This window comes from Eublepharis macularius, chromosome 5, assembly GCF_028583425.1.
Source record: "Eublepharis macularius isolate TG4126 chromosome 5, MPM_Emac_v1.0, whole genome shotgun sequence".
NCBI classification, from domain to species: domain Eukaryota; kingdom Metazoa; phylum Chordata; class Lepidosauria; order Squamata; family Eublepharidae; genus Eublepharis; species Eublepharis macularius.
In genome coordinates this window covers 73609979-73626759 of record NC_072794.1, presented here as the reverse complement: position 1 = coordinate 73626759, position 16781 = coordinate 73609979, and the positions used below count along the sequence as shown (strand labels likewise).

At 46.1% G+C, this 16781-nt stretch overlaps 1 protein-coding gene across 3 annotated transcripts in view; it reads left to right on the top strand.

The window, feature by feature from the left end:
- Positions 1–16781, top strand: part of LRRC7 (leucine rich repeat containing 7) — a 234077-nt gene that overhangs the window by 26480 nt on the left and 190816 nt on the right. For all 3 annotated transcript variants that reach the window (XM_054980163.1, XM_054980162.1, XM_054980161.1), the window contains exons 4-5: positions 3446–3524; positions 14523–14612. In XM_054980163.1, the coding sequence (XP_054836138.1) occupies positions 3446–3524; positions 14523–14612 (169 nt within the window). The remainder of the gene's footprint in view (positions 1–3445; positions 3525–14522; positions 14613–16781) is intronic.

The window sequence follows — 16781 nt, the reverse complement described above, 5'->3', positions numbered from 1 at the left end:
GAGGGAGGACTATGTTCTATGCAAATTTGCTGCTGTTATCTTTCAAAAAACTGCCCTAGATCCTCAGTTTGGTTCCCTATTGAAGATAGTGGTTCCCAAAATCCGGAACTTGAATAAAACACAGAGATTTGAAACCTAGACTGGTAATGTCATACAATAAAATCACCTATCTCAGTAAAGCCCCCGCCCCCATCCCAGATCTGAAATTATAATGTAATTTTCCCATGCATACACCTCTACCTGATATGTGAGGCACTCCCAACCAGCAACAGTAGCATAAACAAAAAAAAAATCATCACATTTAATGCAGGATGAAATAGAAAGTCAAACAAATGAACCTCTGTAAGGACTAGAATATACAAGACATTATAATGTAGGTTGGAATGCAAGGGCCCTGTTAAGCAATTCTGTGATGACCAGCAGAAAAGGTTACTTACTATGAGGAAGGTTGCACATTGTGCTTTGTAGAGCACATCTTAATACAGTCTTCAAGCAGGGAGTTGACTAATGCTGAGCAATTTCCAGGCACTTGGGAGTTTTGTGAATAGAACAAAACCACAAAGGGTGAAATTGTGACAACATGGCTCATAAATAGATTCCCTTTAATTTTCACTGTTACCTGTTCAGGGAGTACAATGGCACTTTGCTCATCTAATGGTGTCTGAAGAATACATGGTTACATAATGCACAAGATGTATCATTAAGATGAACATTATGTTATACTAATTCTACCTTCAGGGTATGCCTGAGCTATTTTATATTTTTTCTAGATCCTTCATCACTGTAAATGGATGCATTATTTATTTTTGTGCAATTTTAATTTAGATTGTCTTTGTGTGTATGCAGGACTGTCAAAGCTCAACCCTTAATTTAATTAATCTCTCTATATATTACTTGGATCTTTTAAAAATAAAGTAGATCAATTTAAGTGTTATTAAAGAAGAAGAAAAGGCATTTCAAGAAAAAACTGTGATTTTTATTAAATTATTTTTTATGGAAAGTAGATTTTCTTCTTTCAGTGGAGCTTGTTCAGCATGCTTAGGATTGGTTTTTGATTATAACGGATAGTGTTACAGAGGTATAAAAAGTGCTTGAAAGCCAAAGGTGGAAAATGCTTATCAGACTATAGAACACACAAATAAGATATGAAATTCAAAACAAAGTAGCAGAGAATGAAATTAGTTTCAGGTGAGTAGTAGGGATGCCAGGTTCCCCGAATCCCCAGCGGGAGATTTGGGGCCTGGTTCCTACCTTGTGTTTCTCCTTTTTGCATGCAGCACGTGTGCATGCTCCTGGCTTGCATGATGACATCACTTCCAGGAAGTGACATCATCATGCAGGTCATGGGCTGCCCTTGGAGTGCTCCCGTACTCCCTAGGGGGCCAAATCAGGCTCGATTTGGCTGAATTTGGGCCTGAATTAGGCTGCTGTGGAGTGTGGCAGCATTTCTGCGCTATGTAGTGGCCCGATTCGGGCCCGATTCAGGCAAAGGTCCAACTGCAGTGGACCACAGCAGCACTTCTGCGCTACGCAGTAGCCCGATTTGGCCCAATTCAGGCCCAAATCTGGGCTGATTCAGGCTGAATCGGGCACAAATCGGACCTGAATTGGCCCAAATCTAGCTGCTGCAGAGTGTAGGAGTGCTCCTGAACCCCATAGCAGCCCGATTTATACTGAATCATGCCTGAATTTGGGCCGAATTCAGCTTGAATCAGACTGCTGCAGCATGTGGGAGTGTGCAACGCTGCCTCTGTGTAAATAAATCTTTGTTGTTTTGCTGAACATCTCACTTCAGTGATCTCTGTACTCTTCAGGCACACTACAAAAATTACCTCACAACAGCAAACCCAAATCCTTTACACTCACTTCTACAAGAACATCTAGTAACTGAGGGGAAGGTTTCCATTTCAAAACAAATCTAGTGCCACAGAATTATAGGAGGCAGTGTGGATCCCCTAAGTTGAAAGAAAAGGCCTTTCATACTTGTTCTGCCCAGAAAGCCAGATGTCTAACCTAAGGGACCTTAGGAAGTATTGGCAACCTAGAACACTTTTCCCAATAAACTCTTGGTGCCACTAATTTCTCAAAAATGCCTTCACTGTCCACATTTTCCAGAAGTCTATTTACTCTTCTTGAATGTTTATGCAACATCAGGAGGAAAAGAATCTAGTAAGATCTCGTACCTTTTCAAAAATACATGTGTGTAAGTGGGGAGACCAGCAATGACCTGGAGAGGGTATCTCATTTCCCACCCTACTATGTCCTCTTTTCCTTTCTTGCCCCCCATAGCCTCTTGCTCTTTTCCTGCTTCCTTCTCTCTTTCCCACCCACCTTTGTCCCCCTGTCTTCACCATTACCCCCCCCCCACCTCCATCAGCCTCTACCCTATGGGACAGTTGTGTGGTGCCAGCTGAACTGGGCCCAGTTGCCTGGTGGGGAACCCACAAGGACTTTTGGGTTCACTTTTCCCTTCATTCTCTTCCCCATACTATTTCCTCTTTCCTTCCTCCTGGCAGCCTCCATATACTCCCCTTTCCCTACATCCTTCTGTGCTTCAAACCCACTAAATAACTTACATTTTATTTGCTCCCCAATTTCATTTATTTCTTAGTTAATTTATATGCTGCCTTTCTCCACAATGGGGGACCAAAGCAGCCTACATCATTCTCCTTGCCTCCATATTATCCCCACAACAACCTGGAGTAGTAAGTTAGTCTGAGAGTGTGCAACTGGATCAAAGTCACTCAGTGAGCTTCCATAGAAGAATGGTGATTCAAACCTGGTCTCCCAGATCATACTCTGAAACTCTAACTACTACACTACACTGGCTTTTGAGGGGAGGGGGTGCTGTTGAACTGTAGCAAGCATCAGGGCCTGAATGAATCCTATCAAGTCATCAGGTGGTTGCTTCTGGGCCTGGCCCCAATGAGTCCTCCCTCAAAGACCAAAACAGCCCTAGAAAAGGCCCTGCCCTCACCCTCTCCCTTTTACTCATAGAAACTGCCTGAAATACTGGCTGGCCTGTTATGGTGGCCTAGCAATAGATACTGAGGGCATCTGGTTAGATGCTCCTTTTATCATTTTTAACCCCTCTCCCTTCCAATGTTTCTTTCTTTTTTTTAGTTTGCAGATTTTTCTACAAAGCTTGGACATTTTTCAGGCGTATAGGAAGATCTGTCTTTGTCTGTTCATGGCGCCAATCTTCAGTTTTAAGTGTTCTCAGATCTTTGCGACTTGGCTATTAGTATATAAGATATTTAATATGATAGGACTCTGCCCTAGCCATAATCATGATTTCTTATATTTCGTTATATTTGTTCCTTCATGTGGAACTTCTGGTCTACTTAGCACTAAACTGTTTTCACTCCTATGGATTATACAGAAGTTGTCTTATAATGTTTCTAAATTACATAATGTGATTATCTTTGTCCTCTCCTTTTTTTAGGGATCCAAGATTTTCCAGAAAATATAAAGTGCTGTAAGTGTTTAACAGTAATTGAAGCCAGTGTCAATCCTATTTCTAAGTGAGTATTAATAAATGGAGTCAATGTTCTATTTCAACATTTCTTCAACTCTGTATTGGATTCTTACTAATACTATGTCTTTGTAAAATTTATTTATTTACCCTATGTCATTGTTTATGGAAATGTCCTTGAAATTAACTGTATTAATCTCAGACTGTGTAATCCACCTTGAGTCTCAGTGAGAAAGGCGGACTATAAATGACAAAATTAAATAAAATTAAATATTTTATATATTTAAATTAAATATTTTATGCATTTTTTGCATGTGAAAATATGTAATACAAAGTGAAGACTCATCATATAAGCAGACTTATTTATTTATTGCAAAGTTATGTAAGAAGTTGACCCAAGTGGGAAAGATATGGAGACATAAAGACACAGAAAGTTCATCTTCGTTCTTCTGTGCCTCCACACATGGGACTGCGCAGGCGCAGGCCAGCCGCCGGAGAATTTTCTAGAGCTTCCATGGCTCCGAAGGGGCCGTTTGTCGCGCGCCTCAGCGACCGTTTTCCCGCCCAAACGGTCACGTGATCCTCCAGCGACCAACGGCCCCTTCCCTCAGTTCTCTTCTTGCCGCCGCTTGGAGAGAACGTGAGCTTCGTTGCTCTGTGTTTTTGTGCTTCGTGCTTTATTCTGACTGATTGCTTGGCTTTTGACTTCGGACTTCGTGACCTCGACTATTCTTCGGATCTCGTTTGGACTTTGTTGTGGACTCGGTAATTTGACTCGGACTGTTTGTTGACCTTCCTTTTGCGTGCCCCTGAAGATGGCCTCAAAGGCTCTCTTCAAGCATTGCCTCCAATGCCACACTAAAATGGCCAAGACCGATGGCCATGAACTGTGCCTGTTCTGTTTGGGGGAGACCCATAATGTAACGGCCTGTAAGATTTGCCAGGGCTTCACCAGCAAGGCCCGACAGGAGCGCAAGGCCCGTCTTAACTCCTCCCTGTGGCAGAAGGTCATGTCCGGAGGCGCCCCGTTGCCCTCCTCCAAGGCCGGCCCTAGCCCCTCTGCCGAACGGCATTCCGGAGCTGGCTCAGTGGCCTCCGCGAGGTCGGGGTCGAAACCGCATCCCCCGAGTGCCTCGGCGTCGAGAGCGGCCTCTCCAGCGCAGGGACCGGTGCGGCCGCCCCGTAGCGCATCTTCCACCAGGTCGGATCCGAGACCGACATCGGAACCGAGGATCCGTCTACCGAGTCCCCGATCGGAACCGACGACCGGGTCGATTCCGGTAAAACCTAAGAGATCGAGGCCGAGGTCCCCTTCGAAGGCGAGGAGCGCGTCGGTTCCGAGGTCTTCTTCGGAACCGGCGAAGAAGAAGAAGAAGACCAAACATCACCGGTCGCCGCATCCCGCTCCCCAGGAAGAGGTCATCGTGCTTCCTCACACGCCTTCCCCTCATCTGGATTCCCCGGAGCCAGAGGACATCTCCGTGCCGGTGCCGGATCCGATGGCCTTCGAGACGGTGCCCGCAGAATTCTCTTCGGGACCGGAGCCGAGCCCGCGCCGTCGGATCCGAACATCGCCTGCTCTTCGGTCGCCGAGGCTGGAACCGAGCCCGTCTCCTCGTCGGAGCCGTCCGTCGCCTGCCCGTCCGTCTCCACCAGCTGCCGGTCGTGAGCGACGTCGGTCTGGGGACAGTGTCCGATCGGTCCGGTCCACTGCGTCCCGACATCGACAGGCCTCCTACCTCCCCTCGCCATACCATTGCCAGTGGGAAGGGGCACCTGCAGGTTTCTCCGTGTCGGAACCGAGGCCTTCGACATCGAGGTCGACGTGGGCTCCCCTCCGCACCAGGTTCCGGAATCCCAGCTCGGTTCCGATGAGGAGGATGTGGAGAGCTTTGGCGGCTACCAGTCAGAGTCCTGGTCCGAACCATCGCCAGCTGAAGAGCTTGTACCATCTGCGGACTCGCCATTCGAGGACCTCCGCATCTACGCCGACCAGATGGCGAGGATGGCCAAGGCTCTTGAGATGGACATCTCCTCGGCGGTTCCCCAGACCAAGGACAAGCTCCTCAAGCGCATTTACGGAGACAACCCGGCATATGTTGGCTTCCCCATGCTCGAGGGTCTTGAGGAAATCGTGGAGAAGGTGTGGCAGGTGCCCTGTGATCAACCTCCAACATCCAAGAGGATTGAGCAGCTCTACAAGATCAAGCAGGGTACCTGGCCGGCGCTGGTGAAACACCCTCCACCTTCCTCCTTGGTCACAGAGGAGTTCAACCCCAGGCGATCGGGTCACTCCTCGGTACCTGCCGATAAGGAGGGCAAGAAACTGGATGCCATGGGCAGGCGCCAATACATTGTTTCTTCCCTAGGTCTGAGGATTGCCAACTATCAGACCATCATGGCAGGGTACCAGCTGTACCTCTGGGAGAAGTTGGCATCCTATACACGAGACCTCCCTCCTGAGCAGAAGGCTGTGGTGTCCCTGCTGCAGACAGAGGCTGTGAGGCTATCTAAGCAGCAGATGAACGCTGGAAGCCACGCTGCTGACACTGCTGCTAGAGGAATGGCTTCGGCGGTGGTCCTCAGGCGCCACTCCTGGTTGCGGTCTACGGCCCTGTCCCAAGAGGTGCGTTCCAGAGTGGAGAGCATGCCATTTGAGGGGGACTCGCTCTTTTCCAAAGCGACCGACGAGACCCTGAAGAAAAAGAAAGAGGACCGGCAGACGGCGCGGTCTTTGGGTCTGGCTCCAGCGGACAAGCCCTCCTCAAGGTCACGGTACGCTCCCCGATCTGGCCCTTACCACTACCAGGGCAGATACCAACAGCAGCGGCCGGGCTACCAGCAGTATCCGGCCTACCAGCAGCGGCCTTACCCTCCCGCACACCAGCAGAGGAGGCGTCGGCCTTTCAAGCCTCGTCCGGCACAACAACCGGCCCAGCAGAAAGATCAGCAGGGCGCCGGGAGGCAGTACTGACGGGTCACGCCAGCCGTATCCCCGAACTTTTCGGACAGACTTAGTCCACTCCTCTCTGAGTGGGAGTCAATAACATCTGACTCATGGGTCTTAACTATTGTTGAACTGGGATACGGGCTGGAGTTCGTTGAGCTGCCTAGATGCAGTTCACCCCTGACAGCTGTCAATAACACTATGGCCGAGCTGGATGCGGAGATCGTGTCGCTCTTGGCCAAGGGTGCTGTGGAAGAATTGCCCTATGAGGACTCTGTGAAGGGATTCTTCTCTAGGTTCTTCCTGGTCCCTAAGAAGGATGGGGGCTTACGTCCCATCTTAGATCTGAGGGGCCTTAATGCCTTCCTCAAGGTGACCAAATTCAAAATGGTAACGTTGGCGGCTGTGATCGCCTTGCTGAAACAGGGGGATTGGTTTGCGGTTCTTGACTTAAAAGACGCATACTTTCACGTGGGCATACGGAAGGAGCACAGGAAGTACCTGAGCTTTGTTTACCGGCAAAGGGTTTTCCGGTATAAGGTGCTCCCCTTTGGCCTGTCCACTGCCCCACGAGTGTTCACTAAATGTGTGGCCCCTGTGGTTTCCTTCCTACGGGAAGAAGGCTGTACCATCTTTCCGTACCTCGATGACTGGCTCATCGTGGCTGAATCAGAGTCTAGGCTGGTGCAGGACATTGGCTTGGTACTTAGCACTTGCCAACGCCTGGGGCTCCTGGTGAACTTGGAGAAATCCAAACTGGTGCCCAACTGCAAGGTGTCCTACATTGGTGCACTGTTAGACTCTGTGGAGGGTAAGGCCCTGCTCCCCTTGGAGAGGGCTCGGTCCCTAAGGGGTCTAGTGTCCATGTTTAAAAGGAACCGGTTCCAGTCTGTGCGCACTATCCAGTGCTTACTAGGGCATATGGCAGCGGCCACCTCTGTGGTGCCTTTCGCTAGGCTGCGTATGCGCCCTCTACAGAACTGGTTTGTGCGGAGGTATGATGCTCTACTGCACCCTCCGTCCCTCAAATTCTCTATCCCGAGGGTCATCCTCTCCTCCTTGGACTGGTGGCTGTCTGATGACAACTTGTTTAGAGGGACCCCTTTCGGGTATCAACACCATGACATCACGGTTACCACTGATGCCTCTCTGTTGGGATGGGGGGCTTACTGTGGTGATGTGTCGGTGCAAGATGTCTGGTCTGACAGGGAAAAGACCCTCCATATCAATGTGCTTGAACTAAGGGCCATTCGTTTCGCACTTGTGTCTCTTACAGCACTGCTGAGAAATCGTCAGGTCTTGGTACAGACGGACAACACGACTGCCATGTACTACGTGAATCAGCAGGGGGGCACAGTGTCCATGGCCCTGTGCCGGGAAGCCACACTCACTTGGCAGTGGGCTATCGAGAACGGCGTGTCGCTTCGTGCTATACACGTGGCTGGGTCGGACAATGCCCGGGCAGATGCCCTCAGCAGGGTCCCTTTACTGGAACACGAGTGGGAACTGAACGTAGAGTGCGTTGGGCCGATCTTCCAGATGTGGGGTCATCCAGTGATAGATGTGTTCGCCACTGCGGCGACCACCAAGGCCCACACGTTCTGTTCCAGGGCAGGGAGCGACCCCCTCTCTATTGGGGATGCCTTCCAGTTTACGTGGACGCAGGGCTTGCACTACATGTTTCCTCCATTCCCCTTGATTCCCAGGGTCTTGTGCAAGATAGAGGAGGACGGGACGGACTGCATTCTAGTGGCCCCCTTCTGGCCACGGCAGGTTTGGTTCCCGAAGCTCCTGCGGATGTCCCAACGGACGTATGTGAGTCTGCCCCCTCGGCAAGACCTTCTCCTAAACGGGAGCCTGGTCCACCACGATCCAAGGAAGCTGCATCTAACGGCTTGGCGGATCGTTCCTCCCCGATAGGCTTTACTGACGAGGTACAGAGGGTCCTCCTGAATGCTCGTCGGCCATCCACTAGGCGCGCTTATGCGGCCAAGTGGCGCAGGTTTGAGCTCTGGGCACTTGCCAGAGGAGTGGTGCCTGACAACAGTCCCTTGGGGGTGGTGTTCGAGTATTTGTGCCACTTGCGTGGCCTGGGCTTGAAGGCTTCCTCCCTCAAGGTCCACCTGGCAGCGATATCAGCTGCTCACACCCGAGTTGAGGGTGCTACGGTGTTTTCTCACCCACAATCCCGCCAGTTCCTTAAGGGCATGTACAATCTTTACCCACCTGTGTCAGCGCCAGTGCCTCAGTGGTCGCTGTCCTTGGTGCTCTCACGTCTCATGTTGCCTCCATTTGAACCGATGGCTACATGCCCCTTGGATATGCTATCCTACAAGGTGGCATTCTTGGTGGCCGTCACATCGGCCAGAAGGGTCAGTGAGCTGTCTGCACTGCGGTCTGACCCTCCCTTTCTTGTGTTTCATCCCAACAAGGTGGTCCTGCGTCCCTGCCTTGGGTTCCTGCCTAAGGTGGTGTCCGCCTTCCACCTCTCGCAGGATATCTCACTGCCTGCATTCTTTCCTCAACCCTCCTCTAAGGGGGAAAAGGCCCTCCATACCCTAGACTTGAAGAGGGCCCTAGCCTATTACCTGGATAGGACGAAGGGATTCCGCTCCAGTCCTCACCTGTTTGTATGTTTTGGGGCCAAGGACAAGGGTAACAGGGCTTCCTCACAGACCCTGTCTAGGTGGATTGTGACGGCCATTAGCAAGGCCTATTCCCTAGCAGGGGTGGCTTGCCCGCTTCATGTCAGAGCCCACTCCACGCGGTCCCAAGCATCCTCTTCGGCACTCCTCAGGGGGGTGCCCCTGGTTAACATTTGTAAAGCAGCCACATGGTCCTCTGCAGACACCTTTGTCAGGCATTACGCCGTTGATGTCAATGCGGAGCAGGATGTATCTGTGGCCAAGGCTGTCTTACACTCCCTTTTTTCCTGAGGGAGTTTTGGAATGACTTTCTTGGCGTACCTGTTGGGTACCCTTGAGTGAAAGTGTGTATATATGTACCTGGGGGTGTGTATATATGTAAATATTGAATATTTATGTGTCCTTACACAGTATTTTTACATAGATGTATATATGCATATCTATTTATTGTTGATCTTGTTTGCTTAATAAAATTGTGTTGGACTTCACCCCCGCCTTCCTTATTGTGTGAAGCTTGGTACACTCCCATGTGTGGAGGCACAGAAGAACGAAGATGAAAACAGGGTTAACATACCTGTAACTTATGTTCATCGAGTTCTTCTGTGCTGACACACAACCCTCCCTCCTACCCCGCTGTGAACTCCAATGCACAATACTGTGATGGCTGTAACGGAAATTGGTGTTTTTAAGGTGTTACGGCTGACGTGTGTTGGTCAAGCGGCGGCAAGGGAGAACTGAGGGAAGGGGCCGTTGGTCGCTGGAGGATCACGTGACCGTTTGGGCGGGAAAACGGTCGCTGAGGCGCGCGACAAACGGCCCCTTCGGAGCCATGGAAGCTCTAGAAAATTCTCCGGCGGCTGGCCTGCGCCTGCGCAGTCCCATGTGTGTCAGCACAGAAGAACTCGATGAACATAAGTTACAGGTATGTTAACCCTGTTAAATATGTAATTGCCTTTTGATGAAGTACTGGTTTAGTTTACAATACTAATAAATTGTTAGGATTATTATAGGCGTTATGTAGGGTGAGACCATGGAGAGTTCACCATGAGGAGAACAGCAACATTCCGTTAGAAAGAAATTTTCAGTCACTATCCATTTTAACTAGTGTGGGGGTAGGGCTGTGAATTAGACAATGTGATCATTGAGAAACAAGATGACCAACTGGGAAATCTTATGGAGAGTTACTCCAGTCTAGGGCCATTGACTTCAGTAGGCTTAGACTGAAGAAACACACCATAGGATTGCACTGTAAGTGTAGTCCAATTGCTGCAGTATTCACTTGGATCTGGGAGACGGGTTAAAACCCCACTTCAGACTTCCATCATCTTGGGCAGTTACTGTTTATCAGCCTCCATATCCCATCTAGGGAATGATAATCTATTAGTTTTTGTAAGAAAAATGTACTACAGATTTCAAATCACTTTTCAAATTAAATTAAGAGGAAGAAAAATGAATAAAAGTGTGAGGAGAAGCTTTGTCTTAAAAGATAATGTAGGTTATGGCAGGAGAGGCAATAGAATCAATATTGAATTTGGTTGAAGAAGATGCTATATGAACTGGGAAACATTGGCAGTATATGCCGTGCCTTGCTTTGGCTTGGGAATCACTTCACAGGAAGCAAAAAAAAAATATTTCTCATGCTATAAAGACTGCAAAACTTCGTAGTGCTTCTATCTAGTTGAGGCAGAAATCAACCAAGGAGGATCAATTATTTCTTGTAGTTGCTTAAAAATGGTAGTTCCTTGAATGAAATACTTTATGTACATACTGGAGATTGCTTAAAGTTGGGCAGTATATTGATTTGAGCTGATTATGGGACTGAAACTCTTTTGTTGTCCAACAGCTTGCACCATAAGAACTGGGTGAAAATGACCCTATCAATTTCTCAGAATCCTTAGACTACCATTAGCTATGCTATCCTTCTGAATACCTGTATAGATTGAAAACTGAAGGCACCACATTGCTTTGGTTGTGTTTCCTTCTCACAGATAAACACCAGATGGTGTGTCTGGAAGACTGTTGCTCCTGTGGGATTCCACATGATTCAGTTGTCTTCCATATTATTTTTCACATATATCCTAAGATCCAGGTGAGGTAGTAAGCCACCTTAAGTGTCTGAAATTTGTGACAGACTGGCTTTGATAAGCTGAATCCATGTAAGATGACAATGTTAATTGTGAGAGCTCCTAATAACCATGGGTCCTTGCTCTAGATTTCCCATGAATTGCTGTTCTTTTAATATCCATATAGTAGCTGTTACCTGGACTGCATTTTTTTTCTTAATAAACTTGTTAGGCCCTCTTCTGGAAAAGAGGAATAATGCATTGCCATTCATTCTTTGGCGATTTCCAGATTAGTTATTGTAATGCATTTTACTTGGGAATGCTTTTATTTGTGCATTTTTGAACACCCAGAGTGTTATCTGGCTGAAGCAAGGCTATCATTTATCAGAAGTTAGGCCCCTCTCAGTTGTGGCATGCATTATTTGCCACTGAAGCCTGCACTGCTGACATCATCTTAGTTTTTGAGAAAGCTAGTAGAAACCTTTGTTGTTTAATTTTGCTTTTAGGATATGTATTGGGGAAAATTTGTGAAAGTATTTTATTGTATACCCAAAACAAGGTTGAAAATCAGGTTTATAGAAACCTGATTTTCAGGTATGTATGGATCTGTATATTCTATCTGTATGGATGATAGAATATAAGTTTGGACCCAGTAGATTGCTTTTGTAAAGCCCTCACAAGAAGGACTCCCTGTGTCACTCCCAACTATGTGCACAGGTAAGTGTTAGGCAGCATGAATTGAAGAGAATCATGCATGCTTCTATTAATCTACCCTTCCATCTTAGTAATGTTCACATCATTTGTGTGCTAGAATGCAGCTCACTTGCATGACATATGAAGACAGGATAGGGGCACATATATTGCCCAGTTCCTACAATATTTCTCACACAGCCTGTGTCCTAGCATTGATAGATGGAAGGTGAAAACAGAATTTCTCTAAGTTTAAGGAACTGTAACAGGAAAACTCTCCTCAACTTGATTCAGAGTTAGCTTGGTATTTACAGGCTGCCTTCAGGGGAAAAAGATGTATTTCCCCCCCAGAGTTCTGTCCCAGTTCACAGAGTGGATGCAGGAGTACTTACATGCCTTGTCATATTGCCTTATTGTTTTCAGTTTGCTGGTCAAGATTTCTGCTAATTTTTGTTCATATCTAAAAGCTGATTATTGTCCAGGATTTGGGTGAAAAATACTACTAAATTAGATGAAACAATATCTGTGGTTTAGTGAATATAATTTTGTGAACATGCCTGCTAAGTAGTATTGGCCAGCCTGAAAGCTGACTATGCATGTACTGAATTTCATTTTTCATTCTAAGCTGGAAACCAGCATCTTGAAGAACAGACACAATTGTTAATACAGTCGAGCTGGAAAACAATTGATTTCTGGATCAGATCATTAGGAGCTTCACTATTTGCAACATTGCTACTAAGGAATCGTTTGGACTGTCTATGTGCATTTGTATGAAAATAAACAAACAGTGAATTGTGGCATGTAGCTCAGATATGTGATTCCTCCCAGAATATAGATTACATTATAGTGTTTATTCTTTTTATAGTACACTGGAAAGTCAAATGTATTGAAGCTCAGCAGACAGCCCTGAGACTTAGTCCCTGCAATATCAGTGAGCTACTGTTCCAGTGATATATGGCTTCTCTCTTGGAGGACCTGCTGTTACTTACTTATACCCATAACAACTTCTCAAAATGAAGGATGAAGCTAACTGTGCAACGTCTTTTACAGCGCACTCCTAAGCAGAGTTACTCCAGTCTAAGCCCATTGATTTCAGTGGGCTCATACTGGAGTAACTCTGTCTAGGATTGCACTGTTAATGCCTTTAGAGCTCTAATTTATGATGGCACTATTAGGCAGGGTTTTTTATTATGGCCTTGGAAGTGGATTTGCTTCTTGGTATCAGTAAAAAGTTAGATGCTAGCAGTAAAGCTGACATATTAATAGATGAAGAATATCAGCAAAATACATTGGCTAAGGCATCTTAAGGAAAGTAGGGTATAATTCTTTTAATACAAAGGCTGTGCTAAGGTACTTCTGGTACACAGCAGATTTACCAGACTAAACTTGCACTTGTCATGTAATATATACCGTCTAGTCACTTATACCATCAACTGATAGATGTTAATATGTTCTAAATGTGCTTATATATAACCAGGACTATTGGGCTTTTATCTCAACTGTGGAATATTAAAGGGAAAAAGCAGCAAAACCAACCTGATTAATTAACAGTTTTGTAGTCTGTTACTGTAACGAAGAAATGCTTTAGACAGTTCATTATGTCCAATGCAAAGGGGCCCAACTTAAACTGATAAAACTTTTTAGGGACAAACCTGCTTTTATTCCAGAGGTTGTTAAAAAGTTAAATAATTATTGTATTGTCGAAGGCTTTCATGGCCGGAGAACGATGGTTGTTGTGGGTTTTCCGGGCTGTATTGCCGTGGTCTTGGCATTGTAGTTCCTGACGTTTCGCCAGCAGCTGTGGCTGGCATCTTCAGAGGTGTAGCACCAAAAGACAGAGATCTCTCAGTGTCACAGTGTGGAAAAGTTGTTGGCAGGTCATATATATCTACTCAGGAGGGGTGGGGCTGAGCTGAGTCATCCTGTAAGAGTTTCCCAGGGTGTGGAATGCTAATGGAGGGAGGCTTCACTGTATCCTGAGGAGGTTCTTTTGCATATGGATTGGTACTTGATGTGCTAATCTTCTCTACAGGGCTATTGTCGAGTATAGAGTGAAAAACACCAGGCTAACAAAACACTCTATACTCGACAATAGCCCTGTAGAGAAGATTAGCACATCAAGTACCAATCCATATGCAAAAGAATCTCCTCAGGATACAGTGAAGCCTCCCGCCATTAGAATTCCACACCCTGGGAAACTCTTACAGGATGACTCAGCTCAACCCCACCCCTCCTGAGTAGATATAAATGACCTGCCAACATCTTTTCCACACTGTGACACTGAGAGATCTGTCTTTTGGTGCTACACCTCTGAAGATGCCAGCCACAGCTGCTGGCGAAACGCCAGGAACTACAATGCCAAGACCACGGCAATACAGCCTGGAAAACCCACAACAACCATTAAATAATTATTGTCTGGTACAATTTCAAAATTAAAATCTGTCATTAAAAAGCTTTTATAGACAAGTGAAAAGATGAGGTAACTTTAATTTGTCAAGTGTATAAATCTACGACAGCAGTGTAGTATTTCATAGTTTCAATAACAGGGAAAATGTTACCTTTGACAAATGACTCAATACATTTTTCACCATTCAATGTGCAGCAAAGTCAGTGTGAACACAGACACTTCTCTACTGGGACATGTTTTTATTGTTCCTATAGTAACATCCATATAAAAGCTATATCTTTAAACTTGTTTTCAGGCTCCCAGATGGTTTCACACAGCTTTTAAACTTGACTCAGCTCTACCTAAATGATGCCTTTCTGGAATTTCTTCCAGCTAATTTTGGAAGGTAAGCATTAATTGTCAGTTCCATGTAACCAAAAGTATTTGGATTTGGGGTTCAAAAACAACTTAGAAATCTGAAACACAAAATCCAGAATATGTATTTAACTGTAGTTCTTGCTTTTCTTTCTGAATTAGAGAGGGGATTTAAGTTTAGTTTCTTCAGGCAAAGTGACTTGTGGCCTGGGAAGAAGATATCTTCTATAGGAGAGAGCAAGGGGAGAACTAATGAAGTTTGGAACTGATAGAGCTGAAAGTAGAATAGTCCTGACCTGGATCATAACAGAGCTAAATTGCCCACACCGACAGGCTATATAGCAAATTGCCAGGGGCAATTCTGTCAGTCAATACTATCATTAGTGTAAATTTGCTGATAAAGCTATTTTATGTCTCATTTGGCACTGATGTGTACTGGGTTATGAGGAGTGTAGTTTCTTTCTATAAGTGAGAAAAAGAAACAGTATTTTCTAGTATTTTCTAGCTGGCAGAGATGTAGTTGAGAATGAGTAGGTATGTGAAAAAAAACATAACAGAACTTAGAAAGTGAACAACAAATACTTAAGTGACTAGGAAACTCACAAGGCCACAACAAGGGTACAGACTATGAAAGACCTTTGTTTATATTGTCATCCTAGTCGGAATAATGAGACAGACACAAGGCTTGGAACTAAAGGGCCACTTTATTAAACATAACATCTCCCAGCCGGCTGGGCGGAGTTGCCTCATAAGGCTCCTTTCTCTGCCCCCCCGCCCCCAGCCTGAGACCCAGATAACATGGAAATGCTCTGTCTCCTTCTCCTTCCACAGAGGCAAAGAGCAGCCCCTGGCCTTACCAGTGGAAGCTGCTGGCCAGGAGGGCTGTATTCTTCTCTGCTTTCCATAGATAGCTTGCTGTTAGCCCATCTGTCTGAGATTTAGTTCATATTGTGACCGACACCAAAGGATGGTTGTTAGAGGAGATAATGTTTGTAAGGAATGTTGTACCTTACTGTCATAAAATGATTTATGCATCACAAAAATGATCCTACAATCACTTTTGTGATGTGGAAATATTTCAGAAGCAGGGCGAAAAGGGTGGCTGAATAGTTAGCAAGTGTTTCAAATCACTGTACACTTTATGTTTCTGAATGAAGCTCAGTTTTAAATACCCCTCTCCTCCCTTGCTAAAAGTGCATTTACATCCAGTCAATGATAGGGTAAACACAGCACAGGTAACATATTCATCAAGTGTATTCCCTTAACAAAGCATGAGCTGGCATAGTCTCCTTCCTGGGAATAAGAGCCTCAAATTCAAAATCCTGCTGAGTAGTATCCCAGCACATCAGCTTCTGATTTTTATTCAGAGGGGAGTAGTCTGTCTGAAGCTGGATGGGGCAGCTCCTGAGATAAGGATGCAAGCTTTCTCTTGCCCAGAAAATCACAAAACATTCCTTCTGTATGGTGAAGTAATTCTGTTCCTGTTGCAACAGCATCCTACTCTGGCAAACTACAGGATGAGGTAACTCTTTCTGCTTGAGTACTACCTCCACCTAGTATTTTCTGTAGTCTGACGCATCTGCAGTGAGGTTAAAAGGCTTCTGGAAGTCAGGTGCCTGCATGATTCATTTAGCCATGAGCATGGCTTTAAGCTCAAAAGCCTTTTGATACAGTTCAGTTCAGACTACCTTGTTTGGCTATTGTTTCCAGCATAAGGCAGCCAAAGGGGCAGAAATTCCACTGTACTGATTTACAAAATGTCTGTAATAGCCTGCCATCCCAAGCAAAGACTGCATTTGTTTCTTCGTGGATGGGGTGAACCATTTTTCAGTTTTTGCTATGTGACCCAAGTGACTTTATCTTCCCTGTTCCACTCTGTGTGCCAAGTATACAGTCTTTGGCTGCCTAGTCTGGTAATTAAGAGCTAGATGCTGCAGGACAGTCTGCACATGCTCAAGGTGTTACTCCCAGGAGTTGCAGAACACCACCACACTGCAGACATCAGTCCCAGAGCAGACAGTTCATTAGTCGCTGGAATGTCAAGGGGAAATTTTCACCCATTCAAACAGTCCTAGGTGGATGGTGAAGGCTGATTTTACCTGAGTCTTAGATCCAAGCTACAAGTGACAGATTACACTTGCCTGGCAAGTGAACAGACTCACGTGTATTCCTCCCTGTTCACTTGCTCTCCACTTGCGCT